The following is a 22,697-nucleotide window of genomic DNA, read 5'->3' as shown; positions in this document are numbered from 1 at the left end:
GGCCTTCACTTCTCCCCTGCAACGCACATACACCATTTGTCCTTTAAAGCAGTGTTTTTCAACCTTTTTTTGGGCAAAGGCACACTTGTTTCATGAAAAAAAATCACGAGGCACACCACCATTAGAAAATGTTAAAAAATTTAACTCTGTGCCTATATTGACTATATATAAAGTAATTCTCTTGAATAGGAATCAAATAAACACAAAGAAAGTATTTTATAATTACTTTATTATGAAATAGTAAGTAAACAGAAATATGAAAAATTATAAAATACTTTATTCAGTGCGCAACCTGGGCCTGTTTGGCTGAACACAAAGCTGATATTCTGAGCTATTTATAGTCCTTAACATCAGTGGTGGGATTCAAAAATTTTAGTAACCAGTTCCGACATTCAAGCATGGTTTAATATTTTTTTCCCACGGCACACCAGGCAACATCTCGCGGCACACTAGTGTGCCGCGGAACAGTGGTTGAAAAACACTGCTTTAAAGTTATTCTATGCACAAGATAAATATGGATGGCCCCATTTTCAGAGCTGCTACAACTGACTTCAATGGGAGCTGCAGGTGCTTGGAACACCTTTAAAAACTTACTTACGCCAAGAAGTTACTTCCTCGGTGAACCTTGATGTAAAATTTGGGCCCCTTTAACAGACTTTTAAAGAACGTCAATAAGGCATTCTGAATACACTTCAGCTGAAAGAGCAGCTAGTTTATTTCCTTGACATTTCCCAAGACTTTCTTAAAGATTTCTCCCCACTGTGACAATGCGGTTCTGGCGGAACCCAACTGAGAGTGCCAACTCAGGACAAATTGCTCAAACAGGGCAGTTACAGCCCAAGGCTGGGGTTTTCCCACCTCTAAGGCAAACCAAACCAACCAGACTAAGAGGACTTCGGTCTCACCCCACTGGCTAACCGCAAGTCTCATAAGCAATCTCCTTGGACACTCCAGTTTCCCAGATTACCACCAGTGCCACTCGTTATGGGGACAAATGGTTATGAAAATCAAGACCCCAGTAAAAGAAAAAGGTTCTCCTGATCCCAAAGGACCAAGCCCCAGACCCAGGTCAATATACAAATCAGATCTTACCCACAAATCACGCTGTTGCCAATCCTTTAGAATCTAAAATCTAAAGGTTTATTCATAAAAGGAAAAAGATAGGGATGGGAGTTAGAATTGGTTAAATGGAATCAATTACATACAGTAATGGCAAAGTTCTTGGTTCAGGCTTGCAGCAGCGATAGAATAAACTGCAGGTTCCAATCAAGTCTCTGGAGTACATCCCCCGCTGGGATGGGTCCTCAGTCCTTTGTTCAAAGCTTCAGCTTGTAGCAAAGTTCCTCCAGAGGTGTGAAGCAGGATTGAAGACCCAATGGAGATGAGGCATTAGCCTTATATAGTCTTTTCCAGGTGTAAGAACACCCCTTTGTTCTTACTGTGGAAAATTACAGCAAAATGGAGTCTGGAGTCACATGGGCCAGTCCCTGCATACTTTGCTGAGTCTCAAGGCATATTTGCCTTTTCTCAATGAGTCCATTGTATAGCTGATGGTTCTTAATGGGCCATCAAGCAGGCTAGGCAGAGCTAACACCAGCTTGTCTGGGATGTCACCCAGAAGCATAGCATAAGTTTGCAACACAGACAGTATAGAGCCAATATTCATAACTTCAACTATAACACTGATACACACATATAGACAGCATAATTATAACCAGTAATCCATAACCTTGTCTTAGACACCCCATTTGACCCCCTTTATACAAGATTTGGGTGCCACTACAGGACCTTGGTTGCAACAATGATCTATATGGTCCCAGATTATATCAGTAACGTCACACCCACCTCCTGAGGTTTGGCATCAAAGACACTGAAGAAATACCATGGTTGGTGAATACGGAAAATTCTTTGGGGTTGCCCCTTTCTCTCTCTCGCTCTCCCCAAGAGAAGAGTTTAATCAGTCACCTCTCCCCACAAGGTCATATGCTCTACAAGATCATCAGGATCTTGTCCGTGGTAGATTTCCTCTAGGTCACTAGGATATAGCAGGTTTCAGAGTAGCAGCCGTGTTAGTCTGTATCCGCAAAAAGAACAGGAGTACTTGTGGCACCTTAGAGACTAACAAATTTATTTGAGCATACGCTTTCATGGGCTACAGCCCACTTCATCGGATATAGCAGTATTTGAATTGGCATCTGTCCACTTCAGGGATAGTCCTTCAGTGCACATTCTCTGGAATTCTTAATCAGGGTCAGTGTGCTTACAGTACATTTGGTACAGTCAAAATACATGTATGAAAGGAGGTGAGGATTGGACAGTTTCAGCTTTGTTATCTATATCAGACAAACTAAGAGAAGACAGAGTCACATTCATCCCCATCATGCTATCTTGGACAGACTGCAGATAAAGTATTACATACACAAAGTGAAGGAAACAGGTGAATAAAATGGGTTAAAAGGAAAAAATAGGAGGGAGCCATGGTCAAAACAAAAAGAGCTCAATGAACACTACTAGAAGGGCAGTTCCAGTGCTGTGAAAGGGTGGAAGTCAGACTGGAAGTGATCCAAGTACAGTAGGTTATTTTGGGAGAAGTGGCTGGATAAAAATAACTGATGTGCTTCAGAGCCCACCTATACTGAAGGTTCTACAAAGACGGTGTGAGTATCAGGAAATGCAGTACCGTACATCTATTTCTGATTTTTGGACAGCAGGGTTAAATCCATCCCAGTTGTAAGTACACTGAAATCAGTAGTGCTGGTCCAAGGATGAATTCACACCAAGGAGCTTCTGGGCTTACCCCTGAATTCCATGAATAATGTTACATCAGTATTGGATTTCACCTGCCAGCACTAGTCTCACCCTCTTTACCACCACCTTTCAGGATACCAGATAAATCACCAGAGACCAGAGAGTACTGAACTGTCAGGGCTCAGCCCTGCTGGGTGTAACATATACAAAGACCAGCTTCCAGTGGAGACAAGTTTAATACAGAGCCCATGGCTAGAAGGAGGTTCCATTTTGTCTCACTTAGTATGGCTGCGGTCAACACACCACGGTGAATCTCAGTATAAAATTTCAGCTAAACAGTTAGTGAGTCTAGCCACCATGTGTGATGCCTTAATAATTGCTGTTTAACTCTAGACACCAGTTGGCAGACAAGACCTGGCATAACTCCAACACTGGTTTTAACTGACCTCTGGTTAGTGCTCACTCAAGCTGTAGTATTGCAAAGCCTCCTTACGTGTGACATTCCCCTGGTGTTATCCGGACCGGTGATCTGCTAGGTCACTCCAAACCTTGACTCTGGGGGCCAGCCTGACCCTGGTCTGCTGTGAGAACTCCCACTCCTGGGCTGTTCACATACAGCCTCTGGCATGTAAACTGCTCCTTGGATTGTGCAACCGAATGACACTAGCCAATATCTCCGGTCCCAGACACAATCCTAGAAACCTTCGTCTTGCAGTGTCCAGTTATGCCCACTGGACGCTGCAAGCTTATATGAGTTCGTCAATTTAACAAAGAAATTGATATGTACCAGGCTTTTATCCCAAGGGGACTCTCTGACATGCTTCAAACCAAGCGCACTGCTTCAGGTAGAATAAACAGATTTATTAACTACAAAGATAAATTTTAAGTGATTATAAGTCAAAACATAAGTCGGATTTGGTCAAATGAAATAAAAGCAAAACGCATTCTAAGCTGATCTCAACACTTTCAGTGTCCTTACAAACTTAGATGCTTCTCACCACAGGCTGGCTGGTTGCCCTTCAGCTAGGCTTTCCCCTTTGATCAGCGCTTCAGTCGCTTGGTGGTGATGTCTGTAGATGGAGGTGGAAGAGAGAGGAAGAGCATGGCAAACGTCTCTCCCTTTTATCATGTTCTTTCTTAGCTCTTGGCTTTGCCCCCCCCCCTTGAGAGTCAGGTGAGCATTACCTCATCGCAGTCCCAAACTAACCAAGGAAAGGGCAGTGACTCACTTGAGAGTGCAACAGATCCTTTCTTGCTACCTAGGCCAGTGTCCTTTGTTCCTGTGAGGCTGGGCTGGGTTTGTCCCATACGTGCCCTGATGAGGTATGAACTGCCCCTCTGCTCTTGGAGAGTTTTTGTCTGGGCTTGTTTTAAGCTACGAGGACACATTTTCAGTCTCAACTATATACATAAAATTACAACCTATAACATTACTATAACAATAATTACTATAACATTACAACAATGCTCAGTGCATCATGAGCCTTCCAAAGACACCCGACATGACAAACTTTGCATACCATACTATCGTATTATAAGGATGAACATGGGGGTACAGGGTGTTCCCTCGAGGTACAGAATGTCACATGTATTCAAGAATTTGAGATATCTGGGTGTGCATGCAGTGCAGAGTACATTTTTAAATGTAAAAAAGAATTTTAATTTGCTGCAATTACATTGGCCAGTTTAAATGAACTATAATGGCCCTCCCCTATCCTCCCTTGATGACATTAAGCTAGGCAATCTAAGCCCTCATTATTTCACTGATCACTGTTAAGAATTCTTTGCCTCCTCTGGCTGTCCATCCACTGTGGCCCCCACACTGAGATCAGTGGACAAGTACCTTGAAAGGAGAGTTGAACATTCTTGAAGGCTGAATCTTAATTTGATACGTGGAGGAGTCTCTGCAAGTTTTTTGGGTATAGAAAGGTATGTGATTGGGGCGGGGGGAGGGAGGGCGCAGATGCTATGGAAAGCCTCAACTTGCTCAGAATACCTACAGTAGAACCTCAGAGTTACGGACACCTTGGGAATGGAGGTTGTCCGTAACTTTGAAATGTTTGTAACTCTGAATAAAGCACAGTACAGGCTCCAGATCCAGCAGCTGACACTCCAGGCCACGCTTCAGCAGCAGCTGAGCTGCTCCCTACTCAGCCCCTGCATGAGTTTGCAAGCTTGTCCCCCCATCTGCAGAGGTGTGTCTGAAAACAGCCTGTCCCCCTCCCCGGCGGGAGGTGGGGTGAAAGCAATGCAGACCCAGCGCTGCTCCTGCTCGGCTGGCTGGCTCTGGCTGCCTTGGACTGGCAACCCCAGTGTCTTGCTGTAAGTGGCTGCCCCGTGCGTGGGGGTGGGAGCGGGGTGGAGACAGATGGCCCAGATGTGCCTACCTTTAAGATGTAATACAGGTACAGTACAGTATTTGCTGCCTTTTTTTTCTTTTTTTAAGGGGGGAGGGTCTCTGCTGCTGCCTGATTGGTTACTTATGGCTTCACTTAGTGTCCGGTTGACCGGTCAGTCCGTAACTCTGGTGTTCGTATCTTTGAGGTTCTACTGTATTTAAAAGTCCAGTGACACGTTCTGTTCTATGAAATGAGATACTGTATAGAATATGTTGCCAGGATGGCCAGAAGTCTGCTTCAGGGGGGCCTTTTGCTTGAAGTATGGAAATGTGCTTGCTTGTAGTTTATTATTTTAGTTATTACAGAAAGTAGGTTGGGAGGGGGATTTTTTTAAAAATCTTGCTTCTCCAGCCCTCTGCAAACAACACTGCAGGTAACAAGGGACAGTCAGGGCTGTTTGAGGTGCCCCATCCATTCAGAAACTCAGCATAAGGACAGCGTTGAGGCAGATGATCAAAGAGGCAAAGGATATGATGCTCAAGCACTCCTCCTCCCCCACATCTTTTGCTGGAGGAGGAGGGGGGCCCCCCCAACATGTTCATGTGTATGTATTAAGAGCCCTGTCCCACAAAACTCATATTCAGCAGCAGCAAGTGGCAAAATCTGCCGCCATATCCCTTGGTACTACTCCCTCTTTTACATCAGCAGGGGACAAAGCTATCTGAAAAAAGTAAAGTATTTAGAGAAATATGCTGAAGGGAAAGTTGAAGGACAAACTGATCACAGAGCATTCTCACCTAGAGTGTCCTTGGATTAACAGGATATGGAGAGTCAGGGCAGAAAGAAGGTTGAAAACATTATTTAAATTAACTGTTCAAAATTCTGTTTCCTACTGTTGTAAACGTGGATATAGTGACAACACAGGAAGCAGATCTGAGGAGTAAGAAGATGAGACTCTGAAAAGGACACCTGCCCATTTACTTAGGGCAGAATTGCCCCATACATGAGAATGACCTCCATAAGCTATAGGAAACTGAGTTTGTACTTCCAGTTTTCACCTACTCATATGCCAGGGCAAGGAGAGGACAGGACTGTCCTCCCTGAGAGTCTAGAATGGGGCTCAGTCCTTTAATCGACAGATTTTATGAATGGTAGCAAGGAGGCTCAGTACCTGTGCACTGCCTCCTAGAGCTCACTACAGGAGCCATGCCACCACAGTGGCCCTTACTATTGCTAAACATCCACTCAGAAGTGGTGCCTCATATCGCACTGGGGAACGCCTAGTTTGCGATTACTAATTATATACGATTTAATAGTTTATAAAGTTATATTGATTATAGCACCACCGATTTGTATGGTACTACCTAGAAAAGGTTCTACCCCCTGGAGTCTAGCATTTACCCAAACAAAACTACAGATCATCAGACCCTTAGATTATAAAATACTTAAAGTAGAAAACTGGTCGTCTGACTTTTATAGCACTGTTCAGACTTCTTAGTTTATACAGTGTTGTAAGGATCCTTCTATTTTATGAGGCACCTTGCAAAGCTTTTTAGCCCTCAAATACAGAGGAGAACCAGTTCAAGAGACAGAAATGAAAGTTCCTTCCAGGCATCTTGTAAAGAGAGCATGGAGTAATGAAGCCCTTTCAACACAGTTGAGCAGTGAACACCCTGAACTGGATGTGGTGGTGTAATTTTTGACAGTTATTTCTCTCAAGCTGGAAGAAAACAATAGTCACTGAAAATGTGCAGATGGTAAACAATGAAGAGGACAGGTCACTGATACAGAGTGATTTGGATTGCTTGGTAAACTGGGTGCAAGCAAACAGTGTTTTTAATATGGCTAAATGTAAATGTGTACATCTAGAAACGGGGGGGGGGGGGGGGGAGAGAGAAAGTGAGCCAAAAACGTACAGAATGGGGAATTCTATCTTTGGAAGCAGTGATTGTCCACCACAACCTCCAAATCATTTTTCAGTTAGCTGAACATGGAGTTCCCACTGTGATGCTGTGGCCAAAAGAGCTAATGCAATCCTGGGATGCACAAACAGGGGAATCTCAAGTAGGAGTAGAGAGGTTATTTTATCTCTATAGCTGGCAACAGTGCAACCACTCCTGGAATACGGTGTCCAGTTCTGATGCCCGCAATTCAAGAAGGATGTTGATACACTGGAGAGGGTTCAGAGACTTGATTACAGACTATAAGAATCTACATGGGGAATAAATATTTAATAGAGGGCTCCTCAACCTATCAGAGAAAGGTATAACATGATCCAATGGCTAGAACAGGGGTCGGCAACCTTTCAGAAGTGGTGTGCCAAGTCTTCATTTATTCACTCTAATTTAAGGTTTCGCGTGCCAGTAATACATTTTAACGATTTTAGAAGGTCTCTTTCTATAAGTCTATAATATATAACTAAACTATTGTTGTATGTAAAGTAAATAAGGTTTTTAAAATGTTTAAGAAGCTTCAGTTAAAATTAAATTAAGAAGCAGAGCCCCCCGGACCGGTGGCAAGGACCCGGGCAGTGTGAGTGCCACTGAAAATCAGCTCGCGTGCCGCCTTTGGCACACTTGCCATAGGTTGCCTACCCCTGGGCTAGAAGTTGAAGATAGATAAATACAGACTGGAAATAAGGCATACCTTTTAACGGCTGGAGCAGTTAACCACTGGAACAACTTACTAAGAATTGTGGTGGATTCTCCATCACTGATGATTTTAAAGTCACAATTGGATGTTTTTCTAAAAGATCTGCACTAGAAATTATTTTGGGGAAGTTCTATGGTCTGTATTATACAGGAGGTCAGATTAGATGATTACAGGGATCCATTCTGGCCTTGGAAATATGTCAATCTATGAAAGCTGTATCCAAGGTCTGGTTTACCTAAAACTTCAGTCAATCTAGCTATATTGCTTAGGGGGTGTGAAAAATTCACACCCAAGAGACATAGTTAAGCCAACCTTAGTCATGGTGCAGACACTGCTAGGTTGATGGAAAAAATTCTTCCATCAACCTAGCTACCACTTCTCAAGAGGTACTGGAGGGTACTCATTACTACTGCAATGGAAGGGGTTTCCCATCGCTGTAGTAAAGGTCTACACGACAGTAATACAGCAGCATAGCTGCGCCACTGCAGCATTTGTAGTGTAGACACAACCCAAGACTCAAAACTGACTCACCAACAATGCAGATTGAGCTGTAATACAATTAATACACAGCTATAAACACAATTAAGTCTTGTGATAATCAGACAGCCCAACGGTACGTATACACTGGGTACAGTATGGCTTAGACTAGAGAAGCGGTTCTTCAGAGAGTAGCTTAAGGCAGTGTCCTAAGCACAGGTTAAAAAAAGGCAACTGGAATCTGAAAGATTGAGTGAGCACCGCTGACATTTACCACACAAAGGTCAGCCAGTTGCTAGAGCTAGCACTGCCTGGCACTGCTCGGCTTCTGCCACACTTAAGAGAAATGCTGTAGAGAGGATTAAAATAATAGCCTAACATTTTTCTCCAACCAAAACTAATGATCCTTCATTAGACTGTTCAACCAATGGGAAATAAGCCCTGAACGGTAGAGAATAATGTAACGTTTAGTTTAAATGCACAAAAAGACGAATGCCAGAGTGCGCGAGTTCTCTCAGCTGACTGTGCAGCAACAGCTAGTTCCCCTCGAAAGTGTGCCAACACCAATAATGCTAGTGCACCAAAAAGGAATTTAATCTAGTTTAGATTCATTTTTCCTATTTGAACTGGTTGCCGGGACAGAGCCAATACTGGCCAAACGGCAGGTGTACCAAAGAAGAGGGTTTTACTTTTGAGCTAAAAGAGAATTTCATTTCATGCTAATTGAAAGACTCATTGCAGATTACCACATTTTTGCTTGCTTAAGGTTCTGCAAGCCAGTCAACCCTAAGAAGATGAAAGACGCTACATCACATAATACTATTTAGTCATTTATTCTGATAAATACTTTAGTTTTATCATAAAACTTTACAGTATACTAGTAAATGTACTGTAGTACTGAGACAGTTTGGGAGTTCACCCTGACCAGTCAGAGGTTTTGTCCCACCTGCCTTCTAACTCTGGGTGCCTCTGGGCTGCGCAGCTTTGGCACAGAATCCTGACACAAGCAGCATGCTCACAGCACAATGGTTTCACCCCTGCTTCCACCAGACCAGCTACTCCTTGCAGGGTGACCCCAACACCTCCTCCGGTCCCAATTCTCCCCAAAACTGTCTCCCCTGCAGCGTCCAGTCCCTCTTACCTCGGAGGGCTCAGTAACACCAATTTCACTACCTCCAAAAAGCCAGTACACACACCAACCTGTTAACTCAGCTGGAGTTATACACTCCACCCCAATACACAGCACTGAGAGGATTTGTAGTAAAACTAAGAATAGGTTTATTAACAAACAAATTTAAGAGATTTTTTTTAAAGTGCAAGAGATATGAATGGATTATAAACAAAATAATATTATTTCTAGTGTCTAAAACTTAACTCTAGCAAGATACATCTTTGCCTAACCTAGTTTCTTTTATTCACATCAAGGGGTCAGCATTCTCCAGCTGGATTAGCAGGAGAACCCATCTTTCATAGGTCAAAGAACGTAGCATTTTGCTTCTCTCAGTTGGTAGATCCCCCGAAAGTCTTTCAAGCAGATCTTTATATCTTCCTGCAATCTCCCAAGCAAGTGCACAGCCCATTGTTCCAGTCCCTGGTCACACCTGGCTCTGTTTGCAATTGAGACAGAGGTTTTTGCCCTTCTCCTTTGTCTGGAAAAAAGCCTGGTTTGCCTCCTTTGTCTGTTTACAGTCTCCGAAACACAGTATTAGAGCATCCATAATGTCACACACAATGTTATTACATACATTTCCCAGTGATATCAGCAACCAATGTGTTATTAGTTTTCAAATGATATTTTACAAGACAACTTTTAAATGAATATCATGGCAACAGTGTGAGGTGCATTGAGCTGGCCAGGCCAGCTGAGATTCACTGTTAAATACCAGAGAGCCCTTTGCTATCTGGCACTAGGGTGCTCTTACAGTCACAAGTACATTCTGTAAAATTAATTAGGTTTTAGTATTGCAACTTAAACCATAGCACGAATGCATATTTTACCAATACAAGTGTGCCATTCCCACAAAAGCGTGCTCAAACCAATAATGCTGGTGCACCAAAAAGGAATTATCCGATGTGTATTACACAGAAAGAAAAGCAGCCAAGAATTTCCAAAATGAATTCTAAATTTGTTAGGGTCTTGTTCAATAGCTAGGCGATTACGAGAATATTTTTTAATTTACCAGTTATGAGCCAAAAATTAGAAAATCCCAAAGCTTTCAACAGATGTTTATCGTAGCCCTAGGGGGGTACGGGGCCCAGGACATAGAAACTCTGGGCCTATCTGCCAGGGGGTGCTCCCACCCGGATCCACCCAAGGCCCCACCCCACCTCTTCCCCACCAGTTCTGCCCCCTCGCACGTTGCACCCTCGCTCCTCCCCCCTAGCACCTCCAGACACTGCAAAACAATTGATTAGCAGTAGGTGCTGGGAGTCAGGGAGAGGGAGGCGCTGATTGGCGGGGCTGCTGGCAGGCAGGAAGCACTGGGGAGAGGAGGAGTTTGGTGGGGGGCTCCTCCTCACCCCCACCCCCGCTCTCCTGCCCCCCGCCTCCTCCTCACAAAGCATGGGGCCCCTCAAAGTGCAGGGCCCGGGGCAGTCGCCCCGATTTGCCATACCCTAGGGACGGCTCTGGCTGGAAGGGACCTCAAGAGCTTATCTAATCCAGCCCCTTGCGCTGAGGCAGGGCCATGTAAACCGTTCTACACCATCCCTGACAGGTGTTTGTCCAAGCTGTTCTTTAAAACCTCCAATGATGAGGATTCCACAGCCTCCCTTCATAACCTATTCCAGTGCTTAACTACCCTTATAATTACACAATTTTTCCTAATAGCTAATCTAAACCTCCCTTATCGCAGATTAAGCCTTAGTTCTTGTTCTACCTTCAGTGGACATGAACAATCAATCACTGTCCTCTTTATAAACATATTTTAAAACTTATCAAGTCCCCCCTCAGCCTTCTTTTCTTGAGACTAAACATGCCCAGGTGGGTTTTTTTGTTTGTTTGTTTTTCAAACTTTCCTCATATGTCAGGTTTTCTAAACCTTTTACCATCTCTTCTGGGCTCTCTCTACTTTGTCCACAGCTTTCTTGATGTCTGGCGCCCCAAACTGGACACAGTACGCCAGCTGAGACCTCACCAATGCCTAACAGAGGGGGACCATTACCTCCCATAGCTTACATACAACACTCCTGTTACATTAACCTTTTTTGCAACTGAATCATCATTGTTGGCTCATGTTCAGTTTCTGATCCACTATAGGTCCCAGATCCTTTTCTGCAGAACTACTACCTTGACAGTTATTCCCCATTTTGTAGTTGTGCATTTGATTTTTCCTTCCTATGTATAGTGCTTTGCGCTTGTCTTTATTGAATTTCATCTTGTTGATTTCAGACCAATTCTCTAATTTGTCAAGGTCATTTTGAATTCTGATCCTGTCCTTCAAGGTGCAGCTCCTCAGAGCTTAGTGTCATTTGCAACTGTTATAACCATAATCTCCGCTCCATTATTCAAGTCATTAATGAAAATACTGACCAGTACCAGACCCAGGACAGACCCCCAGGGGAGCCCACTAGGTAAGTCCTATTAATAAACTACTCTGAATAGGATTCTTCAAAGAGATATGTGCCCACCTTACAGTAATTTCATCTAGATCACATTTCCCCAGATTCCTACATGACATTCTCATAAGCAATGTATCAAAAGCCTATTAAAACCAACATATAATCACATCTACTGCTTTCTCTCATCCACTAGACCAGCGTACTGTGGTTTAAAAATGGAAAGATTTGTTATATTAATGAGTCATCTACATCAATTTATCCAAAGGCAATTAAAGCTATGATTTTATGGTCAACATTACACATACCTTGAAGGTAAAAACCATTACACCATTGTACGCACAGCTGGCAACATTTTAACTCTAAGGACTTGTCTAGACTTAAACTGCTACAGTGGCCCAGCTGCAGCTGTGCTGCTGTGGTGTGTCGGCATAGACACTATGCCAATGGGAGAGGTTCTCCAGTTGGGGGAGGTGGATTACTTATGCCAAGAGGTAGTAGCTAGGTCAACAGAAGAATTCTTCCATCGAATTAACTCGGTCTACATCGAGGGATAGGCCAGTGTAGCTATGTCTCTTAAGGGTGTGGATTTTTCACACCCCTGAGAGACGTAGCTATGCCCATGTAAGTTCCCACTGTTGACTAGCCCTGAATCTTTTTTTTATATATATTAAGAAGGATCTCGTCTCAAATTGTTTTCTAAACCAGACTGGACAAACCAGATAAAGTGTCTTAAACCCATTTTAACTAAACCTAATTTTAATTGAATTTAACATTCAATTCAGTTTGCATGGCACTTTCTAGTTCAAATGACGTTATTGGTCTTATCAGACACTGACAAAGATTTAATATTAAAGACAAAATAGTTGTTACAAGAGCAGGTATTCTGAGAGTAAAAGCAAAGACAATAATTCAACCATTGTTAGAATCTACAAAGTTTTACCCCTTCCAAAACAATTTTCAGGTCTACTGACATCAGGATCCTTTGCAAATTTCATCAGATTCTCTCCCCGAGGTCTGCAAATTGAGGATTCTGGCCTTTTACTCCACCTCACTGACTAAGCAATAGTGTTTTTAGTCTCTCATTTCAAGTGGACTCGGCTAAGGATGCTCAGAAAAATCTTCCAACGTCAACTCCGGAAAGAGAAGCATTTTGCATCTTCACCAAGCTTGCTACTTGACAGTGTGAAAAAGGCTGCAGAAGTTTCTTCTCAACAGACCATTATTAATTTCAGGTCTGTTGTAAACAGAAGAGCGCAGGGGAATGAATTAGCACATGAAATGGAAAAAAAAAAAAAACCATGGGGCAGGAGGATCAGTGGCAGGATACAACCTTGTTCCTGGATTTGAAGAAGGTATTACAAAAAGAAAGATATGCATTACCTGAAAGTGTTCTCTATGTAGGAAGATATTAAATCCTCTGTATCCTCTACACATCCAGATTTTGTCCAGGGAAGTTAGAACATTTGCAGATGGCATACTGCTCTAGACTGACATTCTGAAGCACTATTCCAAGACTAATGATCAGGAGGAGCAGACTTACTGTTTTCATTCTTCAATACAAAATTACTTTTGCTTACATTGTAGGTATTGTGGAACTAATTTTGAAGTGTTACTCTACAATTGACAGTAGATGTATAGATCCCTTCTCCCTCCTAACACACATATCAGGTTTAAGTGCCCACTTATGAAACCCCCCAAGCAGAGTCACATATTCCATGGCAAAACCACAGAACCCTGAGATGTTCCAGGGTTGGAAATTCTGTGACATCTTCAACTAGATTAACAAAGTAAGATTTTACTGAATATCAAATTGAATAGTACAATCAGAATATACCCTCAGTTGAATTCAGTTTTCTGCTACTCCATTTTTTAATTTTCAATGTGCTGCACAATTTGTACTGAAGACAAATCGATGAAGTATAAAAATCAGGGGAAACCTGAAAGTTTTGGAAGCAGAGGAGACAGTTGGGACTTTTGGCACCTGAGAAAGTGAGTGATGCCAACATGATCAGCAGTGAAAGTTGCCTTTTTAACTGCCATAATTAGGTTTCAAAACAAACACTAATTGAGATAATAGTTCACACCTCAGAACTATTGTTCCTATCTTTCTGCAAACACTGCATTAGATACACTGTTCGCATTTATGTTTTCTTCCCATCCATAAAGGACTGGAAGCTTTTTGTTTTTTAAATAAAAAAATACTCATTCTGGAACACAATTCTACAATAAATTCCACAGCCACAGCATTTCAGAGTACATAAATCCATGGCCACCAGCCTATACAAAACTTACAATTCCTGCTACGAAGGTAGAGCTAATTCCTGCAATTATTGCAGGTCAATGGATGTTTTATTAATGTTTTCAAATGGAAGCAGGATCAGCCCCTAAAAATCCAGTATGACTGTAGTATGGAAAGTATTTTATAAATGTTCCTGAGCGACAGGAAATTTAGAATTTTCAGTGACACAACAACTAATTAATCTCTAACATATAGTTAGAATCCAAGCCCTGATAGTAGTACCACTTACCACGCTCTTGATTTTTAAATTCTATTGTAGAAAAAAATCCAAAGACCTGTTTATTCTTTATTAATCATCTCAACTTACTAGCATTTGCACCTGCACAATACTACAAGATCTAAAGTTAGGTTTTTAGCCTACTAAAGTTTTGTTTAAAACAGCTTATCTCATGAATGCAAAATGCACTGTTCTTTTTGCTTCCTCAGCGAATGAAAACAAAATGACTTTGTGCATTTCCCAAAACTCATTGTTTTTGTCCCCATGGTCAGGATGACCCCCAGTGATTCCGTTCCTGGTGTGCTGACTTTAAGTTGTTTTCACATCCTCCTTTTGACACCATATACAAAACAAAGCTTCCAATGCTTAATCTACATATGAATCAAGGCCGATAGCTGAATCTACATCCATTTGTCTGGCAAAACCTGTTTGCCTGCAGATTTTAAAGCTTTTTTTGAGTACATATACACAACTCAAATATCCCATGTACATACATCTTGCAATGAATACGAGAATCAGTATGACAAATTTTTATTAGATGCCTCACACTTTACCTTCTTTGGATAAATACTATGAGAGCAATATGTCGGGTGTAGTGAGTTTGTCAGATGTGCCAGAAGGTACTGTTACAGAACAATGAATCCTTTACCAGAGGGATTCTTAGGATCTCAGCAAAACCTAAACATTGCTGTATTGAGAACCTGGAAATGAAATTAACAATGAAAGGGAAATTGATTTCACTGATTTTCACTGAAAGAGCTGAAGGAAATGAAAAAGGAAGTTGCATAAAGACTTAAAAAGCAAATAAGATATTTAATTTTTTTTAGCTTTTTCTAGTATTTTCACCTGTTAGAAATAATACACAGTTTAAGTCGATCAAAACTAAAGTATCTCAACTCCTACATTTATTTCAAGTTACTCTAGTCAGCTTGATACCTCCATCTCTTCCTTATTCTGTTTAAGCTAAATTATTCTACTCTTTTTAGTTTCTCCTTGCACACAAGATCTTTGTAGACCTTTTCTATTTCTCAAAAAGAACAGGAGTACTTGTGGCACCTTAGAGACTAACAAATTTATTAGAGCATAAGCTTTCGTGGGCTACAGCCCACTTCTTCGGATGCATATAGAGTGGAACATATATTGAGGAGATATATATACACACACATACAGAGAGCATGAACAGGTGGGAGTTGTCTTACCAACTCTGAGAGGCCAATTAAGTAAGAGAAAAAAAAAACTTTTGAAGTGATAATCAAGGTAGCCCAGTACAGACAGTTTGATAAGAAGTGTGAGAATACTTACAAGGGGAGATAGATTCAATGTCTGTAATGGCTCAGCCATTCCCAGAAAAAATATAAATTTTCTATTTCTGTTACAAGATGTCCTCAGAGATGAAGTGCTATTTAGTTCACTACATCACCTGAATCTACACAGAACAGCAGTTCTTTTAACCAGGGATCCTTATGGACTCTGTTACATATCATTTGACATTTGTCCTTTTTACCTCAGAAATAATTCAAAGCATCAACATGTTTGCCTAAGTTGACATGGCAGACATCTGTTGACTTGTACACTCCAGTGTGCAATAGACCATAGTAATGCATTTTTCAAGCCTCTCCACAAGTCTGGCTTAAATAGCACCAAGGATTCTTCACTAACAAATACTAACAGTGTAGCGGTTTTAATTTTTTGAAGCTTGGTTGCCAGTACATCTTAGGTTCAGTTTTAAGAAACTAATACCAAAGTATTGCCTTACCTTACAGCCTCTTATTTAATTGAGCTGCTAATTCCCTATGGCCTTATTTGCACTTTGAGATGCTTTTGCTATCCCCAAAATACACCTGCAGCGAGTTATGGCTAGGATTTTTGTCCTTCAACTTTATAATAATCTTCTTTGGCCACTGAAACGCATATGGAGTGATTTCAGAATATTTCTTCTCTTTGGCTTCTGACAATTAGTTGTGCTCAATTTGTCATTGTTGCTTGGAGAAGCGTGCTTTAAAGGTTTTGTAAGGAGAAAGATCTTATATTAGTTACACTGTCAGCCTTTAGAAGACAATTTCATCAATGCCCCTATTTTAGTTTCATCTTTAAATGCAACTTTACAACAACAAAAAGAAGAAAACTACAGTACAGTTGCACTGCAGCATCTATTCGAAGTGAATCAGCTCATCTGTCATAATCTTCCGTGTACACACAGCCACCACTACCAGTCCACATCAAGGATCATAGCCACCAACCAAGGCCCGATTCTGCAATAAGCTCGGGGCAAGTTCACCACTGTGCTGGCAGAGCCCCACTGAAATCAATGGGACTGCTCACAGGGGGCTGCACATCCAGAATTGCTGCAGTACCACAAGTCAAGCAAGTTTTCGCCACTTGCTGTTCAGATAGCAGCTTTGCAGTCTTGTGCTGCTTGACACCAGTACAATAATCCCTCTTCTCAGGCACAGAATGAGATCCATATTCCCATTATGGACACTCTCCATTTACCCACCCCCAGAACTTAAGATCACATATAGCCAACACTGATCAAGTTAGGACTACTCCACTGAGCATGCTCAAGTAATCAGACATCCATTAGAGCAGGGGTGGGCAATTTTTTTGGCCCGAGGGCCACATCTGGGTATGGAAATCGTATGGCAGGCCATGAATGTGCACGAAATTAGGGGTTGGGGTGCAGGAGGGGGTGAGGGCTTCGGCTGGGGGTGCGGGTTCTGTGGTGGGGCTGGGGATGAGGGTGCAGGAGGGTTGGGACTGAGGGATTTGGAGGGCGGGAGAGGGATCAGGGCTGGGGTAGGGGGTTGGGGCACAGGAGAGGATGAGGGGTGCAGGCTCTGGGCGGCGCTTACCTCAAGCAGCTCCCGGAAGCAGTGGCATGTCCTCCCTCTGGCTCCTATGCGGAGGCACAGCCAGGCAGCTCTGCGCGCTGCCCTGTCCGCAGGCGCTGCCCTGTCCGCAGGCGCTGCCCTGTCCGCAGGCGCTGCCCTGTCCGCAGGCGCTGCCCTGTCCGCAGGCGCTGCCCCTGCAGCTCCCATTGGCTGTGGTTGCTGGCCAGTGGGAGCTGTGGGGGTAGTGTGCAGAGCACCCTGGCTGCCCCTATGCATAGGAGATGGAGGGGGGATATGCTGCTGCTTCCGGGAGCCGCACGGAGCGGGGCAAGCACCCAACCCCACTCCTCGGCTGGAGCATTGCCCCTGCAGCTCCCATTGGCTGTGGTTGCTGGCCAGTGGGAGCTGTGGGGGTAGTGTGCAGAGCACCCTGGCTGCCCCTATGCATAGGAGATGGAGGGGGGATATGCTGCTGCTTCCGGGAGCCGCACGGAGCGGGGCAAGCACCCAACCCCACTCCTCGGCTGGAGCATTGCTCTCCACAACAGGTTCTCAGACACTATGGTGACAGGGGCCTTATAAGAGGATTATATCAGATCTTCAGTGAAAGAATCTTGTTTTCATACCACTCGAGAAGCATATTCCGACACTATATAAAGTCAGCTAATGAAAACACGCAGCCCACCTACTCACAACTGAGGTTGGGACCCTACAGTGAACTCCATGTGGGAGATGTTCTGCTCAAAAAAACCCTGTCCTGGGACCCCTTTTTGAGAAGTCTGTACATGCCCAAACTCAATCTTGGGAGAGCAAAGAGAAAATAAAAAGAATTCAGACATGAAAAATGGGACCAAGAAGAGGGGGGGATATGCTCATAGCAGAATAGGCTAGTGTTTCATTTAGTCAAGTATGTGGTCTACAGATGAGGAGGAGTGAAGACCTGGGGGGGGGGGGGGGAAGAGAAACAGGATGCTGTTGTACCTTGTAAACTTGAAAGAGCTAATTTCTCAGCAATAGAAATATGAGACAGGGATCAACAACAACAAAAACCTGACAAAAGAGAGGAAACTGAGGAAAAAGTAAATGAGCAGAAAAGGAAACAAATGGAAAACCATGATAGAAACAGAATTTAGATTAGTGAAAGTTTCCTTTATACAAATGCCTACGTGTGATGTTATTCTTTGGAAAGCATCCTACAGCTCTTAATCTGAGAGGAAAAAAAGGAAAAGACAATATTAGCAAGCTAGTGCTATTTAGCCTGGAGTCAAATGGTTTCCTGTTGTTCCTCTTGGGCATTGCAGATTAATGGCTAAAGTGGGTGTTTCTGTTAGCCACAGGCAGTTGCAGGTACATTAAAAACCTAAAATGATAACAGTCCAAAAGGCTGAGGGTTGTGTATTAATTAGGCTCCAAAAACTGGTTTTAAAATGGAGACAGCAAGTATCTGTTTACAATGACAATGCTATGGGATGAAAGCTTCGCAGAAGTAAATTAATCATGTATGTGCAAGGCATGTTTTGCTTTGTCTTTGGCATTTGGCCAAAGGAAAGCTATCATAATTAAGAAGTTTAAAAGCAAAAACAACAAAAGAGACCATACATATAAAGATTCTAATTTAAAAAATCTAATTCACTATATTCGTTTTTGATAAGGATATCATACTACGTAGCTGCAATAGCAAAAAATCTTATCAAAATATTTTCCCATTAAAATTTAGTATTTAAAAAACCTGTTTTTAATGTTCTTCTATCTAGCATCATTTCAGGAGACAAGAACCAAAAATCCTGCACATTTTACCTTCATGCTTTGTTCAAATACATTCATTCAAGGAGATGTTTGTTGAATAAGGCCTGGTGTTTGGATTTTAAGATGTTGCACTTTGGGCTGCAGTTGCATGAGAATTCTGGAAATCAGGCACTAGCACAAAGTGAAACTGACCTAAAAAGCAAGTGTAAACCAAGTGATTTTGACACTTTATTCCCACTGTCTAAAATTAAAAGTGTAAACTTCACAAATTAGATGTTTTAAAAATTCATTATTAATCTTAGGTATTTAGTAACACAGGTCAGGAAGCTTTTTAAAAAGCAAACAATTTTTAACCTGACAATGTACCTAGGAATTACTTTGTGGAAGTTCTATGCCCTGTGTTATACAGGAGGTCAGATTAGATGATCACAATGGTCCCTTTTGGTTTTAGAATTGATGAATCTCTACATGAAAAATTATTAGCCACAATATTGGATTCCGACTACATTCTAGAATTAAATTTTAGTGTTTTGTGAAAACTGGAATAGTTGTGCAGCCCTTTTGGTGCCTCGTTCTATTTTTAAAATAGCATGCTAGAACTCCAATCTCCATGTTTAATGTTGAAAGAATGACGTAAGTCTATGTTTACACGTTAGTTTTCTCGATTCAGAAAGTCAAGACAAATAAAAAGTTACAATGGCCTCACATAATTCAGTGTAAATATACTTTAGGAACATGGATAATTACCGGCATATTGTTTTTAAACTCCTTTAATGTCAATACAAGGTATTCTTCACTTCTTGTCCCAAGCAGCTGTGCATGTGCTATTAAGCAGTTGCTAGGTTTCAGGTGACTACATTCAGTACTAGCCAAAATAGTCTCTTTACAAAGAGTTCTTACAATCAATGAAATTTATAAGAGCTTTGATATCCTAAAACAAGCCAAATCCTACAAAAGCTTATCACATGTATGCAATTTTGGCTTCAGCAGGAGACAGGTCTTTGCAGGATCAAGCCTAACAATGGAACGCTCATATCAAAACAAATTAATAAGCCATCTAGTCTGTTATCAAGAACAACAGCTAATACTCAATGCTTCAGATGAAAGCATTCCAACACCATAATGCATCTAATTATGTAATACCATTGGATACTCTGGCTCATTGACCCCAGCTGGTGGTGAGCTTGTGCCATGAAGTATTATAGCCTTTATTTTTTTAGGCTAGACAGAGTAAGTGTAAATGCTATCCCTATTTATATAGATGCCTAATCCTTTTTAGCATTTACAACACTATATTCTACGGTAGTGTATTCCTTTAGGTTAGTTACACATTGCATTAAAAATATGTTTGCCCATTTAAATTTTTTGCCTTTTTCATATTGAATGCCCCCCTCAGAACCTGTCAAATCACCACAAAGAGTTTCTTATGTCGTCCTTCTACATTAGGGCCAGATTAATTCTCTCTGGGATTTATCTGAAAAAAGAAACCATTGAAGTGTTCGCTTCTCCACATAAAGCAATGCATTCAGTAATTTATCTGCCAATCAATGCATTTATTGCCAATCATCAACATCCCCCTTAATATCTTCTTATAGGCTGCATTATGTGCTAAACAGATTACAACAGAACATAGTGTTTACTCCCATCTGTGATTCCAGGATCTTCATATGCCACATTCCTCCCCCCATATATTTTTCAAATGACTGCTCTCACCCTTCTCCCTTGTTGCATGAGAGCTCAGCTCATCACCGCCGGAGCAGTCGGACAACCTCATAAAAGGAGCATCAGTTACTGGGCAAGGGAGAAGGAGAACTGGAATGAGATGTCCCGAGACCAGATCTAACACTTATTGGCAAAAAACAAGAGAGATGAGGAGGATAAATACATTACCAAGGGCAAAGCCAACTAATGCCAAATTAATGTGTCCTCCGAGGGAACAAAGACACCCACACCGAGTGGTCATGTTTGTTTGTTTTTTAAATGTCTCAAGACAGCAGTATCCAGTGGTGACTAAAATACACTTTTTAAGGAACAGCAAAGTGCACCTTAGTGGGATAAAATCTGCAAAGGGTGGGTGGGGGGATGTAACCTTCCATCGGAGAGCTATCGGCCAATGATGTGATAACCAGCGATCTGAGAACACGGCATGATGCCCTTTGGCGCAATCCAGTCACTCCCAAAGGCAGACACGCTGCCTATAGCGCATAATCAGTCTACCCCTGCGGGCGGTCATACTCGGGTCTAATTCCGGGTGGCTGGGTTTAGTGCAGGGCTAACGGGGGGGGGAGGATCTGTGGCTTTTGATTTACAGGGGGTCAGACGAGAGGATCTGGTGCTGCCTTCTGGCATGAAGCCCCCCCCCCCCGGCAGCCCCCAGACACACGCCCCCCCCCCCCGGCAGCCCCCAGACACACGCCCCCCCCCGGCAGCCCCCAGACACACGCCCCCCCCCCCCGGCAGCCCCCAGACACGCGCCCCCCCCGGCTCAGCCCCGGCCGCTCCCGGGCAGGGCACACGCACGCAGACACCCCCGCCCATCGGAGACCCACCTTGTCCCAGCTGAGCCATTGCCCGACCGCCCTGTCCAGCTGCGCGTCCCCGGTGCTGCGGGCGATGAGCAGGTTGGAGTTGACATCCCCGTCCCCCATGGCGGCGGCGGCGGATCGCACGAGCGGCGGACGCTGGGGAATCACCTGCCGGCGCCCAGCACGGCCCAGGGCATCGCCCGGGAAGGGGGGGGGGGGCGCTGCTCGGTGCCTCAGCCGGGGACGAGGCGGCGATGGCGCAGGGACAGGGACCCGGACCCCGGCGCGAGCCGGGCTCACGCGGCGGGCACTGCGGAGTGGGGGGTTGTGCGGGCGCGGGGACAGACCCCACCCAGTGCGGTCCCCGGCCCTCACGCGCCTTCCCGTCGCCAGGCTGCGTCGCCTCAGAGTAACGGTCCCTCCGCTGCGCACTCCGCGAGCCGAGCACTATCAACAACACCCCCAGCCGCAGCCCCGCCCCTTCGCCGGCCCCGCCCCCGCCCCAACAGTCGCCGCAGCAGCGTTCCAGGCCACGCCCACCCAGAGCCAGCGGCACCATCCCGGCACGTGCGCTCCTGGCCCCGCGCCCCGCCCGCCTCCGACTCCGGCCGGCGCTGCTGAGTGCCCGTCCCTGGACTGCCCCTCTCGCGGTGCCCCACGGGAAATGTAGTTCTCCCTCCCTTCGTGGCTCGAGATGTGGGAGGAGAATCGGGAGAGTAAGGGACTCCAGTTCCCGGCAGTCCCGGCTCTCTCTCTCGGAGTTGGACGCCGCCAGTGTTTAGGTGGCTAGGGCTGACCCACTGTGGGTGCCCACCAAGTGTGTGTTCCCCTCTTGGTCAGAGACCATCTCACGTAGCCATGGCCCTCTCCGGCTCCCAGTGACGCCAATGGCAAACCCCACCTTGATGGCAGCAGGATGGGGCCTAGTGAATCATAGAATAGAAGGGTTGGAAGGGACCTCAGGAGGTATCTAGTCCAGCCCCCTGCTCAAAGCAGGACCAAGCCCCAACTAAATCAAGTGCACACACCACCAATGATGGGCAGCCACCTCTGGGGCAGGGAGCAGCTGCTGAGCACTAGCCAAGAGTTTAGGACAGGAAGTGCAGGTCACAGAGCAGCTGAGTGGCCTCAGCGCTTGGCAGGCAGGATTCCAAGAGCCCATCCCACTTAAGAAGGAAAGCAGAAGGGTTTGCCATAAGTAAAGCATAGCTGTTCCTCTCACAAGCATGCCTGCCCAGCAGGTGCCCTGAGCCTGGGTATCGAGGTGTGTGTCTAGGAGGGATATAATAGAGGTCTATGAAA

General features: G+C 43.9%; 1 protein-coding gene across 1 annotated transcript in view; it reads right to left on the bottom strand.

Annotated features, from left to right (window-relative positions):
- Positions 1–21,518, bottom strand: part of PGM2L1 (phosphoglucomutase 2 like 1) — a 69,187-nt gene extending 47,669 nt beyond the window's left edge. The window contains exon 1 of the mRNA XM_065407950.1: positions 21,420–21,518. Coding sequence (XP_065264022.1) covers positions 21,420–21,518 — 99 coding nt within the window. The remainder of the gene's footprint in view (positions 1–21,419) is intronic.
- Between the last annotated feature and the right edge of the window lie 1,179 nt (positions 21,519–22,697).

The sequence above is a fragment of the Emys orbicularis genome, chromosome 1 (genome assembly GCF_028017835.1).
Source record: "Emys orbicularis isolate rEmyOrb1 chromosome 1, rEmyOrb1.hap1, whole genome shotgun sequence".
Lineage (NCBI taxonomy): Eukaryota > Metazoa > Chordata > Testudines > Emydidae > Emys > Emys orbicularis.
This window is presented reverse-complemented; position numbering and strand designations above follow the sequence as displayed.